The 21,478-nt window shown below is 41.6% G+C and overlaps 1 protein-coding gene across 1 annotated transcript in view; it reads right to left on the bottom strand.

Annotated features, from left to right (window-relative positions):
* Positions 1-21,478, bottom strand: part of LOC121347228 (contactin-3-like) — a 94,635-nt gene that overhangs the window by 32,679 nt on the left and 40,478 nt on the right. The window contains exons 3-6 of the mRNA XM_041425738.1: positions 15,566-15,661; positions 2,860-3,063; positions 1,955-2,057; positions 820-1,004 (exon numbers count right to left, since the gene is read on the bottom strand). Coding sequence (XP_041281672.1) covers positions 820-1,004; positions 1,955-2,057; positions 2,860-3,063; positions 15,566-15,661 — 588 coding nt within the window. The remainder of the gene's footprint in view (positions 1-819; positions 1,005-1,954; positions 2,058-2,859; positions 3,064-15,565; positions 15,662-21,478) is intronic.

The following is a 21,478-nucleotide window of genomic DNA, read 5'->3' as shown; positions in this document are numbered from 1 at the left end:
CCCATGGAGAGGCAGTAAAGAACTTGCTCCCAGCTGCAGAGGAGCTGTGCTCCGTGCCTTTACCCAACTCAAAACCCATCTCCTTGCTCAAATATTCCTCCATGAGGGAAACATTCCAAGGCAGAGTCAGAATCACTGTTTAAATTGCCATTGAAGTAAAGAAAATTATATTTGCTGAGATCTGGCTTTAACAAAAATTGTCAATTACCACTTTGTAGCAAATCACTCTCGCTTTACACCACCACCAGTGTGCTTTGCTGATGCTCATTTCACTCTATAGCCTCAAATGCACAAGAGACTGCTTTTTTCCCAGCTATAAAATTTCATATTATTTCATTTCCTATACTGGATTATATCCTCCCATTTATTTACTCATTTTAAAATAAAATTGGCTGTTTTGAAAGCATAGGATTGAGAATATCCATCAGTAATCTTTTCACAAAGCAAGACAAAATTTGTACTTCCCATAAATGGGAGGTCTAAATGATCCCCCAAATAAATCCAATTGACTGAAAATTGAAGGTTTCACCAATGGACCAAGAAGAAATGTTTTTTTTAAAAAAAAAAAAAGTCTTTCCACCAGCAAAAAATCCAAGCACAAGCACACTCTGCTTTACTCTCAGCAATCCTTGTGAGCTTTTAAGCCATTTCTTAGAGACCTTACCAAGAAATTGCTGCAGAAGTTCTCGTTTTCTGGAAGGACTTAAATACCATGGATTTTTAAGCCCAAATGGAACTGCAAAAAGTGGAAATCCCAGAGTACCCCAGAGCGTTTCATGAGTAAAGAAAAGTGGGAGAGACAGAACAGAGGTCTCCTACCATAGTAAGTGAGACGTCCTCTTGCAATGTTTTTGCCCCTGGAGTTTTCAGTAATGCATTCATAGAGCCCTGCATCCTCCTGCTGGAAATTAGGGATTTCAATCATGCCATTGGATTTCCTCAGCTTTATTTTACTTGGAAATGGCAGCCCGTCAGTTCTTCTCCAGTTAATCTGAGGCACAGGGCTAAAGAGAGAGTAATGAGATTTTAAACAGTTTTGCTTAAAGCCCTTGATTGTCATAATGAGATACTTAAAGCAAACTAAATTCAGCAGTGACTTCCAGGCTGTGTTAAAAGCAGTAACCACACTGTACATGACAGATGGTCAGACACTCAGGCACCTGATTTGCATTCCCTGCTGATTCCCACGCTGCATTTGTGGTCCCAAATTTGTCAGGAGTAACTCTGTGAACGCCCAATAATTGCAACATTTCTCGTAAATCAGCACTGGCCTCCCCAGAGGATGGGTGAGATTTGCCAGTGGTTTCTTCCAAGGATCAAGAATCCATGCAGGTCTTTTGGAACTGCCATCCTCCAGCAGCCTTTAATTCTCTGATTTGCAAACTTTCCCTCCCCTCTGCAGGGAGCCAAAGCAACAGTGTGTGATCAATTTATCAATCTGATATGGGCACCTGACAAACTGCCTGCAAACAAACCCCACACTGGTAAATAAATACATTTACAGAAACACAAATGCATCCTCAGATCATCTGCAAAAGAGAAAAGGTATCAGCTGTGAGTGAAGCATCATTCAGAGGAGAACTGCATTTCAATCTTTATTTTAGCTATAAAGAAAGAACAATATTATGAAAGCATCAAGTACATTTAAGGGGAAAATTCAAACAACATTCTCACAGACTTCAGCATCATTTCCTTGAACAAAGAAAAGAGACTTAGCTCAAAGGTCATATGCAAAACCACACCGGAGTTAATTTGAAATGAAATGTAAATTCCTGTGCTGCCAACATACACATCTTAATTCTAAACAAAATCAAAATACACTCCAAGAGTCTTTGCCCTCTCATTTCAAGGCAGGAGCTGTGATGACCAAAATCAGGGAAACACCAGAACCCCACAGACCCTTGTGCAGGTGAACCCAAAGGTGCTTCAGCTTCCAGGCAAGATGAACACTTACTTTCCCAGTGCAAAGCACTCCAGCTTCACAGTGGAGCCTTTGGCTGCTGCCAGCGTCTCAGGGAACTGAACTTCTATTTTGGGCTCGTATTCCCCCATCACACCTGTGCAGACAATTGAGAAGGTCAAATTTTGAAGGTGATTTTCAAAGGGTTTTCTTTCTCTCTCTTGCAATTCAAGATTATTTCTCTGACAATCTGCTTATAAAGGGAAGCACAGTGAGATCAGAGACAGAGATAGGATGCAACAAAGTTTATCTTATAAGAAAGTTTGACTGTGGGAATTGGAAAAACAGAAACTTCCACAGACACTGAAGGATTTGATCTGCAGCCTTGAGAGAAGCTTGGACTGATGTAAAAACACAATACACAGACATTAAGCAGGAAAATCATAAACTTATGTTTCCATAGATGTAGGTGAGAATATGCCTGAAGTGAGAAATGGTTTTGACAAAATGGTGAAGGGTTTATAATCTAAATGTGGGGTTGAATGGAATAAATGAAGAGTTTAGAAGTTATAACAGAAATATATGTGTGTACATGTGATAATAGCCCACTGGATAAAAGCATCCACAGTGCAGCAGAAGTAAGTAAAAGTGATAGGTTAGAAAAGCAAAACAAACCCTGTGGCAACTGTCCATTGGTTTAGAAAGTTCTATACTGCCGCGTAACAAAGAACTTGTGACTACTCTGAGCTACGGCCGAGCTCTTGCTCCTCCAAAACCTCACAGCCTCTGGGCCTGATGTTTATCTGAGCAAGAAATCAATCTTATCCCCACAAGGGTCCCATCCCTTCATGACAAAGGCGACAATGACAGGACAACACGTGAGGATTTCGGCGCAAGAGCCAAGAACTCTGGGAAGTGAGTGATCCTGGGGATGCCCCCGGGTTCCCCGGCAGCCGTACCGTCGGTGCGCAGCACCAGGGGCGTGGGGGAGCCCAGCACGGGGCTCCTGCTGGCCCTGCTGGTCACCACGCAGCTGTAGTTGCCCACGTCGGAGGGCTCCACCTTGGCTATGTACAGGTGCCCCGTCTCCTGGGACACGAAGCGCCGGCTGTCCTCCTGCACGAACGACGGGTACTCGTTGAAGATCCAGGCGAACGACAGGTCTGCGTGGGGGGAAAAACACACATGCAAAGGTGTTTTGATAGGATTTTTCCGTCTTTTTTTCCTTTAAAATTGCCGTATTTGGCAGCACTGCTGTGGCATTCACATTATCTGGAAAATCCCTTCGCCCGGGGTTTTTCTTTTGGGAAGCTGAGAAGCCTCAGAGAAAAGGAAAACAATTCTTATCTCATTTGCTTCTCCTGTGTTTTGCTCATGTGGAATGTGGTTGGAGATTGTTTACCCACAGGTGATTGTTTCATTGCATTCTGGTGTGAATTGTTTTGACTCAATGGCCAATCACAGTGCCAAGCTGTGTCAGACTCTGGAGAGAGTCACAAGTTTCATTATTATCTTTTTAGCCTTCTGTCTGTATCCTTTCTGTATTCTTTAGTATAGTTTAGTATAATATTCTTTAATATAATACAGTATCATAAAATAATAAATTAGCCTTCTGAGAACATGGAGTCAGATTCATCATTCCTTCCTGCAACAGGGATCCCTGCAAATACAGTACTCTGCATTATTTACAGTACTTTACTGTGTAACAAACAGAGCCAGTGACTAAGAAACATACAGTTTAAAAAGTACCAGACACTAGCAAAACCCCCCATTTTTTCTTCACCATGTCCTCCAGCATAAGGAAAAAAAAAAGGCAAAAGAAATCCAGAATATTAGCAGGTTGGTTTAAATCTCCTTTTTTTTTTTTTTTTTTTTAAATTTAACATGCACAGAAAGAGGAGCAGGCAGAAAAAATGAGAGCAAACTTTGCTAAAATGGGAAGATTATTCATCCAGTAGCTGCTTAACTCCTCAGCCAGATGATTAGCAGGTAGAAACAGGACAGCAGTATCCACGTGATCAGGATGTCAGAAGCAGCCTAAATTCCCAGTAGGGCTCATCACACAGCAAAACTATTTTTTTCGTACAAAAATCCATAAAAACTCCATTAAAAGCGTTTCTGTGTGATGTGGCAAAGTAGCACTCGCTACTATTCATTATGATTATTTGAAAGGGAAAAAAAACAAACCCACAGCTCGAAAGAGAAACCAAGAGATTTGGCAAAAAAATCCACAGAATTTGTTTTGTTTCCTGAGCATCCTCTGAGCCTCGTGTGGCCAATTTTATTTGGCAAAAGCCCCTTCCTGTGCCAGGCCACGTGTTTGTCTCATTCATTTCCTGCAGGATCAAAGGAAAATAAATTTTTAATGGTGTTCTAGGCAAGGAGTAGTTTTTTTCACCCACGTGGTGCTTATACAAAGATTACAGCTTCTGGAAGTGCTAATTAGCAATGATTACAGCTTGATTGACCTCTCTTGTGGGGCAGTGTCTGCAGCACTGGCACTGCCCCCACCAAATGGAGATCAGCCCTTCCTGCACAGGTTTAATTGTTTAATTCACAAATTTGGGTGCAGCATGAAATGAAAAGGTGACACATCCTGAACCCTCCACCCCTCCCCAGGCTGCCAAAGCCAACAGGACAATTCAACACAAGGTAAGACTCTGCAGGTGAAAAAAACACTCAATAAATGAAATTATTAAGATATTTATAGGCTGCCTAATGCAAAAAAAGGCATCAAATGAAACGGCTGATCATTAACCTGCATTTAATTTTCCTCTATCAATATTTAAACCTCTTTCATTATGATAATTTTGCAGCAGTGGCCTGTGCCAACCATTAACAGGCTCAGGAGTTAAACTCCTGTCATAGTTAGAAATATTAGAAATAAATGAAAATAAATAAATAATAAATAAATAGGATAAATAAATAAACAAATGAATTAATATCAGAAATATTCTTTGCCAAAATCAGAACCATAAGGAGGAAAAGACCTGCAAGACCATCTCCCCTGTGGACCTGCAGCATCTCCCCAGGAGCACCAATGGCTTTCACCACAATCCCTTCCTCCAGAAGTCAGAGGTGCAATTCATTTATGGAAATGAAGGCAGCAAGGATTTGTCAGGAAACAATGGGGGAATTAGTGCAGAGGGAAGCATTAAATTATTTCAAAAATAAAGAAAAAAGAGAGCACAGCTGAGGAGTTTGAAGGGGACTACATGGTCTGAGGGAGCAAGGAATTCGGGATGTTTCTAAATGGGAAAGGCAGAAAATAGAGAAGAACTATTTCTGCAGAAGAGCTGGGTGGGCACAGTGATCTCAGGGCTGAGGGAGGGGCTGCACACCAAGTCAGGGACCAAAAAATCCCAATTTTCACCTCCACACCAAACTCAGACACCCACGAGGCAGCCGTGGGTGATACCAAGCTTTAATGCTTCTGGTATTTATTGAACCACCTGTGTTTCCTTGCTCAAAATATTATTTCATGCTTTTAAAAAAAGGAGAAAATAAAAAGAAAGAAGATGGAGATGCAGCAGGAGAAGCAGCTTCATTTCATTGCTAGGATATTGGGTTAAGTAAGTCAAGAGTGAACCCACTGAAATCTGTCACTGGGATTATGGCAGCCATGCAAAGTGGATTCCAGTTTAATTGGGTCCTTCAACCCATGAATAAACACTCCTGGAAACCTAATTCCCCATCCAACACTTATTTTCACTGACTCCCTTAAAAAAGGCTGGGGGATTTCTATCCCTGTGCCCCACCACCTCATTTTATATTTATTGTCCTTTACAAAAATGCACTCTTATTTTCCAAAATAAAAAAAAAAATCATATTAAACAACTTGTGGTGTGATTTATTATGTTTACACCATTTGCCTGTTGCTGATCTTAGGGCACCTCCAGGGACACAAACTCACTCCCTTTCTGTCAATTACAAGTTTTCAGTTGATTTTCTGTTATAAATGGAAGTAATATGTCTCTCCTGGGCTTCCTCTGAGTTCTAAGCCTTTGCTTTCCAATGCATTTTTTCCTTATTTGGCGACCATACATGGATAAGGTATTGGAAATTACAGTTATTACTCAATTTTTATTTGTTTACTGCGTTTTGGTTGGCGGCTTCTCTTTATTTTGCATTATTTGATTATTATTTACTGTGCAGTTTCCAACACACTCAGCATGTTCCCACTGTTCCAGCCCTTTTGTGCACCTAAGTGCTCAATTAAAAAAAAATGCTTATAAAATTACCTGTCATTTTTAAACCTGAATTCTTTGTGAAATTCAACAATTAAATCACCATGGCCTTTGGGGTTTACCAGGGTCATTTCCTGCTATTTATGAACCTTAAAAAACCACAAATTACTGTTGCTAAAGGAACATAATGGGGTAAACCCCACACATTTATTGGTTTTTAACTATGTTAAAAGTCAAGGCTTAAGTTTATGCACGTCCTTTTGAAAATATGGCTTCAAATTAAGCTTAAAAGTATTTTATAACTATAGAATTGAAAGAAATGACACATTTCTTCTAAGTGGGACTGAAACACTTCACTGGGAGATCATTTACAGAACCAGGGTGATTTTACTTCTTGTGAACAGAATTTAAGTGACAACAGCAGTGCTGGAAATCCCAATCAGTAATTAAATTCAGGAAGCTGTAAAAGCAGAAGTTTAGGGGGGGATAAAAGGCACCAGACCACAGATCCAAAGGAGAAGGACAATTCACAAAGTTCATTTTATTCACTTTTTGCATAAATAATGTCAGCTTTTGCTCCTTCTGGGCCATCATGTCTTTATACCTGCTTAATACCCACCTGCCAGCCCCATAATTCACACCTAAATGAGACTTCTCAAACAGCCACAAGTAAGTGATGTGAACAATGATTCTTCTGAACCAGATTTAAAATGTTCCAGAATGACTGGATTTCAATTAGCCAAGTGGGTGTTTCCAGAAATAAAGCTGGTAAGAAATGAAAATTCTTGATTTTGGGGAGCATGGAGTAATACTTCAAGGTTAAAAAATAACCCCCCAGATCCAAAAAAACAGAGAAAACCAATCACCAAAACATAAACAGGTTTCATGTCAACCATTGATGCCCAAATCCCAATTATTTAATGCACTTCTCCAGCTCTGATTTTACAATATTCTGCAGCAGAGACACAAGGAGAAGCTGAAATATCCTGGAATTTTGTGTCTCCCAGTGGCTGTCTACCTATCCCACAGGATGGCACGTGGCTCCTGGAAAACTGTTTTCAAGAAAGTAATCAGACAGAATTTAGCAATGACAGAACCTGCAATTAAAAGCATGAAAATCTGCAGCAAACAGCTATTCTGAACGATCTACCTTAGGTTAAAAGTGATGGAAAAGTAACACTGATTTTGAGAGGATAATAACAGACTCCCTAATTAAGGCAGAAACCAATTAGTTCATCATTTGGCCCAATTTCAGCTCCAAGTGTGACGAAATGGCAGGAAAGGGAGCAGTTTGGGGATGAGCATCCCTCAGGAGGGAGGAGCTCTGAGAGCTCACACTGAGAATTCAGGCTGGCTTTTGTGGGACCATCACCCACCAAAATGTCCATTTATCACCACTGCTGCAGCCCTGGCTGTCTGCACAGGAACCTCTGGGAGAGTGCAGACAAATTACCTAAAAGCAGGAAATTAATTAATGAGGTAAAAGTGCATTAAGGTCCCAGAGGATGCTCTGGGGTGCAAAGTGTCCTCACCTCCCTGAAGGCAAATCCTTGGATTACACTGCTGTGGGACTGGGATACTGGAATGTCAGTGCTCCCAGGGGAATAACTGGTTTTATTTTACATAAATTACTTCAAGCTTCTCCTTAATCCTTCTCCCTTGGGCCAATTTTCCTGCACTTAGTTCAGCACCTTGAGCACCCCGTCCTCCCCTGGGCCAGCCCCACCACCAGCTGCTCTTGGTGTTGCCTTCCCTGTGCCATAAACCAAGTTAAAATCTCCCTCATTTCTTCTGGCAAACGTTAAAGGTTGCTTTCCAAATAAAACCCTTGTCCCCGGAGGCGTGGGACAAGGTGTCTGTGTGCTCCCAAAACGTATGTGTAAACTGGAGCTTAAAATGTCACAAGGTGCCTCTCTCAGAAATGGCAGCATCTTGGCAATGGAAAAACCAGTTTAGAATACTACTTGAGATAAATTGTACATCATTTCAAGAGTTTGGGGTATACTCCTGCACATATACAATGCTAGAAATTAAAAACTATCCTAGGTGCGTGCAGCTGGGAAAAACAAACCAAACCAAGGCTCAGATGCATTTCCAAGGGGAGCCCGGGCTGCTGGCATTCAGTTCTATCACTGATAATGAAAAAATCTTTAGCTGCAGTCACACTTCAGAGAACAAATGGGGCTGGTATTTACTTTTTGTTCATGTTCTCTATATAAAAATAATGACAATTACAAAAACTCTGTAGCAGGGCTTGACCCGTGGCCTGCAGGGGTGACGTGAGACAGTGAGATCTGCTTAAAATAGGTGCAGTGTTTTCCCAGCCACTGGGATTTCACCTGAACTCTGCAGAAGAACTCTTCTGGCTGAATCTTTGTTCATACCAAATGTAAACTGCGTGATGGGAATGCAAGTCCAGCTACAAAAAGTGAAAAACGCATCCCCAGAAATTAATTTTATTCCAGAGTATAATGGCAACACTCTGATTTGAAACTGATGTACAACATTAATTGTTTTGGCAAAAAAGGTGAATTATTTTATAGCTAAAATATACCAGATCAATTTTCAGCCTGCTGTGAAGGTAATCAGGCATGCAACTTGTGTGTATGGAACAGCGCAGAACAATGAGAGCAGTGAGACACAAACACACACAATATCTTGCAATTCCAATCTACTCATTAAATGAGAATATTGAAACGTTTCAGCTGAAGCTGCAAGGCTCCTACTTCAGGCTAAAACCTGATTTTCATTTTTAAATGAAATAGGGTAAGAGTCCACTTGTTATTTTGATTTTAGAATGAGCTTTAGTTTGATGCAAAACCAGATGTAATTCTTCAAAAATACTGAGTTGTATTTTTTTTTCCTGCTGTCCCACAGCCTACAGCACAGCCACAGGAGTGGCCAAGAGGTAACTGCACACAATGATCTGTCACCTGTGCTCAGCTGCCACAGGGATGTCACACAGCCACTGGAGGTGCCTAAAGCCACGAAATAATTCCTGGATAATAATAACAACTCTAAATCATCCCAAGCAGCATCACAAGCAATGCTGACCACTGTAATTAAAACACCAACATTTCCCAGCTCAACCTTGGGAAACAGATGTTGCAGACTGGCAGCTGATTTCTTCATTAACACCAACCCCCTCCTGGTCAGTGCCACCCCAAAGATTCCTGTCACCATCACATTTTCTGAAAAATCCCTTTGCCAGGATTTCTTCTCCTGGGAAGCTGAGAAGCCTCAGAGAAAAAGGAAAACAATTCTTATCTCATTTCCTTCTCCTGTGTTTTGCTGCTTTGGAATGTGGTTTGGAGATTGCTTACCAACAGGTGATTGTTTGATTGGTTTTATTGAATTGTTTTGACTTCATGGCCAATCACGGTCAGGCTGTGTGGGGACTCTGGAAAGAGTCACGAGTTTTCATTATCATTCTTTGTAGCCTTCTGTCTGTGTTCTTTCTCTATTCTTTAGTATAGTTTCTATTCTTTAGTATAGAGTTCTGAATAGAACAGAATAAAAAATTAGCCTTCTAAGAACACAGTGTTGAATTCTCATTTCCTGCTCCATCTGGGGAACCCGGAAAATACCACAGATTCCCTGGAGAGGGGCTCAGCACGTGGCCCTGCTGGCCAGGGACAATGAGCCAGGAGCCTGAACATGATTTTCCATCCCAAACTGCTCCTGAGCTGGCAGTGACACACCCCTGGGTGCTCCCAGGTAGCCCAGATGTCACTGAGAGCCTGACAGCACAGCTCTGCTGCACTGGGCATCCAGGGCCGAATTAAAATCCACATTTTGCTTCCCCTGGAGCTGTGCAGGAGACGGATTGGTTCCTCCCCATCACATTTCTGCACTAATTGCTCCAGACTGGCTGGGTCATTCCAAGAGCCCCGGCTCTGAGCACGCTGCTCCCACTCTCTGGAAGCAGGCAGAGAAGTTGGAAAGTGCTTTAGGAAGCAATATGTAAATACATCCCCATTAGCCACATCCATTCCAAGTGACAAACTGTTCTTTTAATCACCTCCCTAGAACTTTACATTTAATTGCTGAGAGCATTTTACAGAACTCTGTTGTGCTTTTTCAATAGCTGGAAGTATTTTAAAATTGCTTCCTGCCTGTAATAATTCTGAAGATAAAAAAGGCGATAGTTTAGTTTATTGCTGAGCTAAAATAAATCTGATTTCTTGTGAATGTTAAATATTAGGGACATAAACCAAGGGAAACTAATGGAAATAACCCAGGAGTCAATTTTCAAAGTAAAGCACCAATATTTATACATGGAAGCAGTACTTAGTGACACTTTCATTTGGTACTCTTGCACTCTTTTAGGAGAAGGTACTTGATAAAACCCTTGTGAAAAACAAAAATTCCTTTCAGCACTCTTGTTCTGAGTGCTGGGACTGCAGCCACCTCCCTCCTGCCTCCTCCTAAACAATTATCCTGTTTGCAAAGAAAAACCCAAATATTTTAGTAGAGAAGATAATAAAGTGCTGGAGGAGAAATATCCCACAGTCACAATTTAGGGATAAAAATAAACTAGGTGGAGAGCCAAATGCAGTTACTGTCTCCAGTTTTCTCCTTTTCCCCCCAAGGCATAACTGAGATACCTGGGACTGGGTAAGTGAAAAGGTTCAACCTGAATTTTTTTCTTGCAATTTGGTTCTTCCTAATAGACTTCTCCCTTTTTCTTTCCATCCCTGCATTTTTCCAAGAGACACCCCACAATGGAATACAGAGTTCAAGAGTTCTGTAAGATTTTGGGGTAAGAAACTGCTAAAAGCTTCTAAGGTCATTTATCCACCTCTCTGTCAGCTTAAAAACATGCACTATAAAGCAACTGAAGATGGTGCACAAATATATAAATATATATAAAATAATTATAATATTTATGAGACTAGTAAATCTATAAAAAGATATATTAATTAGTTTATCATTTATAAATAATATGTACTAATTTCAGCCTGGATTACCTCAGCCTGGAAAACAGGTTCATCAAAAGAAAAAAGTGCTTCAGAATGACTGCATTTGACCAAGTGTACAGCAGAGTGTGTCTGCAGCACTGGTTTGGTACTGGGGGTGAAAACAATGCTCTGGCAGACAGAAACCACTGGAAGATCCAGCTGAGAACATGTATTATTTCCCCTCACATGGACAAACATAAGTGTCTCTCAGGTACCATTTGATTTCAAACTGTCAGCTGAAATTTGTGCAGATGATGATGATGACACCAGCAGGACTATTGAAAAATATGTTTTTAAATAAAAATGCCATTTCTCCTTGGCAGATTGAAACAGCACAGGAACACCACGGAGCCATTTCTAAGGCCAGTGCTCTTACAATATTCAAGGTACCACTCTCCTTAAAGTACTTTTTGTGCAAGAAGCTCTGCACGTGTGATTTATTGCTGATGCCCAGACGTGTGCCATCCACAGCCTGCAACGACAGCAGGAAGCAAAGGTGCAAAAGCAGGATGGGAAAAGGCAGGTTTAGATGGGATATCAGGAATTCCTCCCTGGGAGGGGGGGCAGGCCCTGGCACAGGGTGCCCAGAGCAGCTGGGGCTGCCCCTGGATCCCTGGAATTGTCCAAGGCCAGGCTGGACACTGGGGCTTGGAAGAACCTGGGACAGTGGGAGGTGTCCCTGCCATGGGGTGGAATCAGATCTTTAATGTCTCTTCCAACCCAAAACACTTCTGGTACAGCAGGACAGAATTCCTATTCTGGAGTTGCACCTGTTTAACTTCACTTTGCTTTAAAGGTATAAAATGTTTCCAAAGCTAAATATGTACAATTAATTCAACTTCCATTTCCCCGAAAAAACAGCACGCTGCTATTCAAGAGCTGCAGAAGAGAAGCAATCAGAGCATCCAAATATTTCTGGCATCTGAAACTCTTTCCATGCCATGTTATTCATGAAGCAGAGCCCTGCTGGAACTTGCAGGTCTCCAAATGGCAATACAAGAGACACGAGCAAAAATCTGCAAGTCTAAACACTCATTTGGAACAGACATGACATTATTCAGTGAAGGATTTGTCACACCAAACACTGAGCAATAAATTGGGATCTATTTTTCCATGATCTAATATTATTTCCTATCAGCATGTCACAACTCTGACACAATATGCTGTGAGCTGAATTGATCCCTGCCCTTCAAATCCTGCCTCATTTATGGATTAAACCTACATTTATATGAAGAGGGAGGACAAATCCTTGCTGCTTTATCCATGTATTCATACTGCATGGAACAGGAACACAGAGCACACAAGGCTAATTAGGAATAATGCAGAATTTCCTTGCAATTTCCAAGTAACAGCTCATCAGCTCCACAAAATTCTTGTTATTTACTTAAGTTCTCCTGGGTTATGGTCACATTCCCATAGGAATAATGCAGCAGGAAGTACACCAATCTAAAACTAATGTTGTGTTTTTCCAGGCAAACTAAAATTTGTTGAAATGTTCAAGTAACCATCAAGCAAATCTTCACTTCTACCATTAAAAATCATCTTTTTCTCTGTGTATAAAGCAGTTTTAAACCACCCCCGACAACACAAAAGGACCATGCCTCATTGCCTGCTCCTCTCTTGAAGAGCAGAAACACCTCATAAATCCAAAATCAATGTCAGCTGAGGAAAACTGACTGTACTCAACGAATATAAATCACAATATATAGGAACAGAAATAACAACTGAAGACGAGCTACACAATAACCACAACACAGTACAGTGGTAACAGGAGGTAAAACCCTACAGGAACTCAGATTTGCTTTACTGAGGGCTTTGTCACTCGTTAGATACCAATTTTGGAACAAAATCAGTAGCAGAGAAAAATCATTTTTAGATCTCCATATGTCTAGCTTTTCCCATTCTTGGCAGAATGGGCAAAAATTAGCATCACATGAGTGTTTTTTAACCAGCTGCACATTAACTGTGTCCAACACTGAGTTTGGGATATGGAGATGTTTGTTGATCGACAGCCCTTTAAAACCATTAAAGACATCACAGTAACACAGTAAAAATAGCTGTAGAAATTTCAGTGAAATTTAAAGGTTGTAACAACTGGAAAAGTAGCAGCAGAGCTACATAGATCCATTCTTGATGTTATTTTACCTTTTGAGTATGTAGGTGAGATGATTTACTGATTTTTGGTGGCAAAAAAGTGGTATTTTAACAGGTTCCCTGCAACAGAATTCAAAGATCCAGAAGTATGGCCATGCAGAACGATGACAGATGACCATCTTAATTATCCAAACATCACTGCTCAATTATGAGACAACCTAGGGTATTTAACATAAAACCAGCCTGGATCAGAAAAATATTTGGGGAAAAATGTCTTCACACTCAAATCCAGTCATTGACCAAATCTTCCACTCATTAAATCCCTAACAAGACCACTAAAAAAGGGAATTTTATTTCATTTCCAGAAAGGGGAAATGTGGTAACTCTAAAGAAAGTATTGGAGTGGTTTGTGATTCGTAAATGGAGTTTTATTGTTGGTTTAATGCTTGATGCCCACAGCCCAGAGGAGCTGGAACTGCACACTCAAAAGGACAAAGCCACTGCTCACTGCAGGAATAATTTGCTCCCCATTGAAAAGGGACATTCATATGATTTATGTAAATATCTGTGTCTAAGATAAGCAAGGAAAAAATATGATAAATTGCAGAAGGGAAGCAATTTTCTTTTTCCATACTATGAGCTGGCATTTCTTTGGGGATGAGCATTGGTTTCTATTGTAACTGGGATGCTGTACATGGAGGAATAATCACTATTTAATCAAGTCTCTTCTTGCAAACTCTTTACAGAGAATGCAAGAAATAAGTGCAATTAAGTTAGCAAGATCTTAGAAACTGCAGAACACACCAGAAAACAAAAGCAGAGTATTTTGGGGGCTACAGGGGGAGAGGAAACAAGCTGGTGGAGCACGTTTTTATAATTGGTATTGTCTGGAATTATTTGACAGCTTAGCACAATAAATACAGACTCCAAGTTAAAAAAAAAAAAAAAAAAAGAGTCAGATCACTGATCTGGAAAGGGCTGAACATCCCTCAGGCCAGGTCAGCTGGTCCTAAACCATCCCTGCTCTTCCTAACAAACCACTTCTGCTTCCAGGCTGGATGTTTTATCCCAGACTTGCTGCCCTGTATCCCACCCTGCGTGTTTTGTGTCACCCTGCTACAGCTTTATTTCAGTGATGAAAGGAGAGGGGCTTTTTCTACCTTGCTCCACGTCTCCTGGAAACTTCAACAGTTAATCCTCCAACTCTCAGACAGATTCAAGGCTTTGAAGTATTTCTGGTACCAGTTCTCAGTCCCATTTGGTAATTCTGGGAGCTCGGCTCTGTTTTTGCATGAATGCCACAATTAGTGTGGGGGTGTCAATCATCTCCCATCTGCTGACTGCAGGAGGAATTCTCACCTCTTCCAACCACTGTTCCCAGCACCATGAGCACGTCTGGCATCACCTCCTGCTCCACACCTCAAACTTAAACCTTAAACCAGTGCTGCCTCAGCTTGGCCATCACCTCTGGGTGTAAACACACACACAGGACACAGCTGTAGGAACAGCTGGGGCAGTCCAGGCCTTGGGCTGCATCTAGAAGGAAAATTTAATCATTCTAATTCTTACAGATAGCTGGGAGAATGACCCATTTCCTCAGCTGCTGAAAGACAAAGCTGTTGCAAGGCTATAAAGATGATTTAAGAGTATGTATCAGTTTAGAGGGGAAAAAATTCTGCAAGCTCAGACAGTTGTAAAATTGCCACTTTATGGCTGTGGCTGCTTGGACTCTGCCAAATTTATGAGGCCACAACACCTATATTATTGAATATAATGTCTAGCTTTTATTACCTTGTCTTTGCAATCAGATCTAATGTTTAACATCACAGCCCTTCAATAAGGACACTCCGTATCAATTAAAAACAATAAAACCAGTTCCTTTCGGGTATTACTTCAGGCTCAATAGCAATTAGTCAAAGACTGAAGATGCAGAATGAGGGAAGAAATGTACTTGCAACTTTTGGTGCACCAAGAATCCATATATCCACTTTTCTCACCCCTCAGTGCAGCAGTGGTTTAAATTACACAGCATCATTCCATCCCACCACAGAATGTCTTGATTGCAGGAACAGAGGCAGACACCAGCACTGTTCAAGACAACCTGCAATTCTCTGCTCACAGGGAGAACTGGACTCACTGAGGCTCAGCAATTGTGAAATTGGGCAGAATGCAACTCTAGAAGATACTCCATTAATTACAGGAAATCCCATAAAAATCAGACATCTTAAGTGCACAGAAATTACTACGAATGAGAAAGGCATTTTGAGATAAAAGTAAATTCTCCTAAACACTTCCCTCCCCTCTCCTTTGTTTCTGGTTTCTTTCTCTCTGCTTTTACTCAGGACTCTTATTTCATTACAATTCTGATTTTTAGCATTTCCAGGGATGCTGCCCAGCCCCACCACCCCGAGGGTCCCCCTTACCTCCAGCCCGGGGCGGGGTCCCGCAGAGCAGCACGACGCCCTGGCCCTCGCGCACCGACACCGCACTCCTCATCTTCATCCTGGAGCTCTCCACATCTGCAGGGGAACAGCAGCCAGCAGGACATCAGCAACACCAACAGACAGGACAGGGACACCCTGGAACCCTGACGCTCTGAAATCCTGGCATTCTGAGACACTCTCAAATCCTGACCTCCCGTCTCCTGCAGCTGAACCCGGCAGACTCAGCCCGTGCAGAAGAAAAGGCTGCCTGGCACGAGGGGGGATGACAGAATTAGGGCTGAAGGGACCTAATCTGCAGTGAGATAATTCAACAGATCCTGTGGCCAATTCTGTTCTTATGGCGGGCTTCTGCTACCCTGACTTTGATAACCAAAAAGGAGCCAATGACTTAAAAATAGGTCCTTAAGTCACTGCTTCTTTGGAGGTCAAGGCTAGGATGAACACAGCATCAAGCTCCCATGTCCAATGTAAAATAACATTAATAACAGCTATTCAGAAAACAGACATGGATTTTTCCCATGAGCCAGGGACCTCCTGGAGCACATTCCTGCAGGAGAATCCCCTGGAGCATCACTAAGCCAGAGCCCTGCACTCTGCTCTGACCGGCCTCGGGTCGCTGGGATTATTTTAAACTGTTAAAGGATCACATGGCACCCTAAGGTGGAAGGGATCCACAAGGATCATTGAGTCCATCTCCTGGCCTTGCACGGGACACCCCAAAAATCACACACAGCATTGTCCAGCACTTCCTGGGGGGAAGCAAAAACGTCAGTTTCCATAAATGTAAAAATTTTATCATACATTTATATTGGTTTTCTAACTGGTGAGTCAAGACCCAAGAAAGCTTTGCCTCATTATACCCTTAAATCAGTTTCCATAAATGTAAAAATTTTATCACAAATTTATATTGGTTTTCTAACTGGACCCAAGAAAGTTTGGCCTCATTATACCCTTAAACTAAGCAAAATACAACATGTAATATAAGCCAAGATCCAAGTCCTACACTTACAAAGGCTTCTCCATAAGAAAGCCATGTATTTTTCCCTAACAAAAGGCATTAAAAAAAAATGTTTATAACCTTGCATAGGATACTAAACTAACACAGTCTTTAAATAAGGCTGCCTTTATAACCAAGCCTAATAGGAGCAGTGAGTTGACCAACAGCAGCTATTTCCCCAAAATATAGCATTTTTTATTACTGCAAAGCAACAGCTGTTACAGCGAGAACACTGAATAAGAGCGATCAGAATTTCAATGCTTCCTTTAAAAAATGCTGCAGTAAGAGAGCGTTGTACAGTCCTTTGTTAGTGCACATCAAGCTCACAGGAATGTTTCTTAGGCTGTTTTCAGCTTTCCAAGTGAATTCCCATGCAGGCATCCTCAGAATAAACTCAGATCCTTTTGCTGGACATGATGGAGAAGTCACATAAAACCCCAGCCAAAGTGATTTCACTCAGGGATCAAAACAGCACAGCCTTAAATGATTGTTTCAGGCCTTTCCAGCACCTTGCTCTTTCTGCCATAACATTGTACATTCATCAGCTGCCCCAACAGCATTCCTCAGAGCCACGCAAGGAAAAACCAGGAGCTGACAGCACCTCAGAGAACACACACTGTTCTGTTCCAGGATGAATCACACCCAAAGAATTAATATTTTACATAAAAATTTCATTTACACCACAATTTGCCCTCTTACATCACAACCATCAAAAGTCATTAATCTTAAATAATACAATTTCCATAACTGAAATGGGTTTTTAAGCCCACGTGCTCATTTATTGCAACTACAGATCTTCAGAACCTTCCTTGTCTTTGTGTTGTCCAACAAATCCTATGGGCAGGATGGGATTGGGTGGGAGCACCTTGGGAAGGGATGTGGGACGTGCTGGAGGACTGGGAAGGAAATCAGCCCAGAGGTACTCAAGGAGGACCCACCACAGCCCTGTTTGAGCTGCTGCAATCCTGTAAAAATTGGAATTGTTGATCACTGATTACAGGTGAAGTCTGTTGTCACACAAAAACAGTTTTTAGGGAAACAAGCAGCAATGCATATCCATCCAAAAATGGAGAATACGAGCCATGCTACAATAAAAGAATCATTTCCCACAAATTAGCAGGAAGTTCCCCATCCCACCTTCCAGAGCAGCTCAACCACCAGACTCCTCACACACCTGCCAAAATAACAGCACTTAATTTCTCTACAAACTTCTGTATTCTCTTGTCTGGCACGGCTTTGATAATGAAAAATCAGCATGCAAAACAGGAGCAGGGCTCCTTATTAGCATTACACAGTGAAGTCCCAATCTCTGACCTTGGAGAGCTCTGGCTGCTCCTGAACACGAAGCTGGTCTGATTTTCAGGTGCTCCTGCAGCAGATTCAGAGGACTAAAGGTCAAATTCATTGTTTGGAAGTGCATCAAGAGTGATTGTTTATCCTTGAGCTTCTTTGTTAGGTTTTTGTTTGATTTTTAATAAAGCCACTATCCCAAGCACAATAACACCAGGGAGGAGAGCTATGTCTTCTAACAAAACTTATTATTACATGAACTCATTGGGAAGGGACATGAAGTCCTCAGGGTAAATAAAATCCCTAAAAAGGTGGACTAATAATGGCAAAGCTTGTTTACTTTTACAGATTGAACTGTATCCCTGTGAAATCAGAGGCTCTCATCCTGCTGGAATGTCTCAATAGATAAAATATAACTGCAAACAAAGACCAGAGATCAGGACAGAAGACGGTTCTGAGGAGTGGTGACTCAGAACAGGATTCCCTTTTCAGCACCCATGGGATGCCAATATCCCACTGATCAGTGAAAGAAAAGGCCAGAAACACACAAAGTATTTCTGCATTTTATCTGCTGGACTAAAGACTGGTTTATTAATCAGATCTTAAAAACTCTCTCAAACTGGTCACCAAACTGAACTGCTTTCATTAGTTTCTCTTGCCTTAATCTTTTCACTTCTTCCTTGCATTTACTACACCTCAATTCTAATCTCCTTTCATCTGAAAAGCAACTATTCATGGACAAAACTAACAATTACTTAACCCTACCAGGCAAAGGCTTGAATCCTGCCACTGAAAATATTCTGGTAAAAATATTACAAAAATCCTGACTACAGCAGAAGAAAATCCAACATAAAAACCAAGCTAGAACTGTAATTTGCAAATTAAATGCTTTTATTGCCTGTTTATAGTTTGCCATATAGAAGGAAGTTTAAAATTAGCAACTGAGGCTTTCTGTCTCCTGAAACAGCATTTTCTTCTCCCTTCCCCTGCTAATATGTATTTGCCTCATTGCTTTAGTACCAAGTCCATAAAGTTGTATCAACTGAAATATACACACCATTGCAATAAAATGGAGAAAAAACCACAATTCAGCTTTGTTAAAAAGTCTTTGATTCTGCCCAAAGTGAGAGCAACAGAAGGCGTTCCTCCCCATACAAAAAGGATGTGGAAACTGCACACTCCAGTGGGTTCCCTCCTTTTGTTCAACAAGCCAAGTTTTCAGTCTCAAGCACTGAGACTGCAAGTGGCTGAGACAGATTCCAAAATGTGGAGTGACAGCGATGTGAGTATCAAACCTGTAACAGCTGCATTGGAACACTCCTCTGATACTCAGGACAGTTAGAAGATAAAATAAAAATCTGTGGATTCAGGAGGGGAAAACACGACCTGGAGCATCTCTGTAAGCTAAATGAGACTGAGAACAGTGACATTTTAATACAAGAATAAATCAGAACCCATCTCAGAGCCAGCTGACCACATTCACTGCAAGCAGCTCCCAGAGGTTTCTGTTCTGTGATCTCGTGTAATTGACAAAGGACAGGTTAAGATCACATCAAACAGCACAGCCATGCTCTGGAGAGACACAGAACATGGTGCTATGAAAAACTCAGAGCATTCCTGATGACAAAGCTGCTCCACACACAGAGCTGCTGGCGAGTGGCAATGCTGAGTTATGTGGTGTTTTATCAAGAAACCTGTGTGATATTTCACCCCCAGACACCAGCTCTGTACACAGGAGCTTTGTGAGATTTGCGGGCACTGCTAGAACTTGCACCAAATCCTGTTTATTTTTTTTAAGTAATACACAGAACACATTGACTGTGAGAGGAGCAGGATTCAATTGTCCAACTGTTTCTTCTTTTTTTTTTTTTTAAATTCAGGTTTCCAACTGCAAATCCAGCAACACCCTTGATCACACTTATATCAATTGCTCTTTATTGTCAACATGTTTGTTAGCAATTCTACCACGTTTTGAAAACTGCAGAACAAGGATTCAAGCACTACAAACATAATTGTCCCTTAATAGCCATGAAAATATGTATTGTATTGCTGCATCAGACCCACTGTTATTCAAAGCAGCAGAACGTGTTAAATATACTTTAGGTGTAATTCTCTATTGGTAGGATGTTCAAGTGCCTAAATGAGTCAGACAACCAAATCTAAGCTGTTTTCTTGAGTGGGTAATTCTGAAGTGGGGACTCTGTTTGATGTCAGCCCATAATGAAGCACTAATTCACAGCCCACTCGCCCTGGTAAAAGTCACATTATTAAAAAGAACGGAAATTCCACTCTCTCAGCTCTTGCGGGCAAATAACAGCCTCAGCACGTTGTAATAGCTATGTTGGTAATGAGAACTGCTGGAGAAAACAGAGTAACACCAATTTGTTCCTTTAAAAAGAAAAAAACAAACACAAGCAACAACAAAACCCAGCAACCATCACACCACCATCCCCTAAAACTCACCTGTGTGCATGAACAAACCTTCTTCCCCACTCCCCTAAACTCCAAAATTTGCTATACCAGGCAGTGCTGTGATCATGACCTTGGTATTTCTTTAGACAGACACCCAAAATTAAATGTGCATTTTGCATAATTAATTTCCACCAGGATATTTGGGATATGCAGCGTGTTAATCCCAACAGAGAAACAGCACACCAGGGCTGCACGTGAGCCAGTGAAAAACCTTCTGCTGCTTCCCAGGGCCTGGATGGAGCCTGGCAGAATCACACTGAGCTAGGAGTGAGGGATGAGACCAAAAATTATCTCTGTAGTCATTTCTGCTGGGCAGAGAGAGAGAGGACAGAAATACCAACAGTGCAGGAGTGAACATCACACAAAGCAGGCAGGGTGGGGGTGATTTGTCACTTGAGGAGGCTGCTGGGGAAGCATCTCCAGGGTTTCACTTGGTCAGGATGGTGCTACAGGGAAATCACAGAATTCCACAGCAACAAAATCCCTTTCTTCCATGCCACGTGGCTCAACTTGCATTTTACACCCTGAAAGCTCCACGACAGAGCAAGCTGAACAACCTCCCACCCTTCAAGGCTCATTTTACACCCAAAATGCCACCCAGACGACTTCTGAGTTTGAAATATTGTCCCCATCTCTGCTCACATCACAGAATCTGAGTGTCCACAGAACACCACAGAAATCCACTGAGCTGGAAATACAGAAATCCACTGAAATATTGCCAATAAAACGCAGCAGACCTCAGGGCAGAACAGACCCTGCAGGTTGTTTCCATCCCATGAAATGCTGAATTATCTCACAGGTGAGTCCTGCTGGGATGAACAGGCTGCTGGAGCCAGGTGCAGTGAACAACCAGCCAACAGCAGCAAAAAAACCCTACAAATCTTTGAAACTCTTCCCCTTCCCTTGAATCAACTTGAGGCGCAGGAGAATATGAAACAGGAGGCATTTAAATGCTCTTACACCAATTAAAAGAGAGTAATTCAAAAGTCTGTATCATATAAACAGAAGCAGGAAAAGCTAAAAATTAAATTGGCACGGATGTATCAGAGTGTGCTGAGATGCCAGCATGGGAAGAGGAAGAAGAGTTTGTAATAATGAGGGGAAAGAAAGGGATGAGGTGATTTGTGGGCTCT

Source organism: Onychostruthus taczanowskii, unplaced genomic scaffold (assembly GCF_017590055.1).
Source record: "Onychostruthus taczanowskii isolate IOZ18803 unplaced genomic scaffold, ASM1759005v1 scaffold9, whole genome shotgun sequence".
NCBI lineage: Eukaryota > Metazoa > Chordata > Aves > Passeriformes > Passeridae > Onychostruthus > Onychostruthus taczanowskii.
Note: the sequence above shows the minus strand (reverse complement) of the source record. Positions and strands in the feature narration are given on the sequence as shown.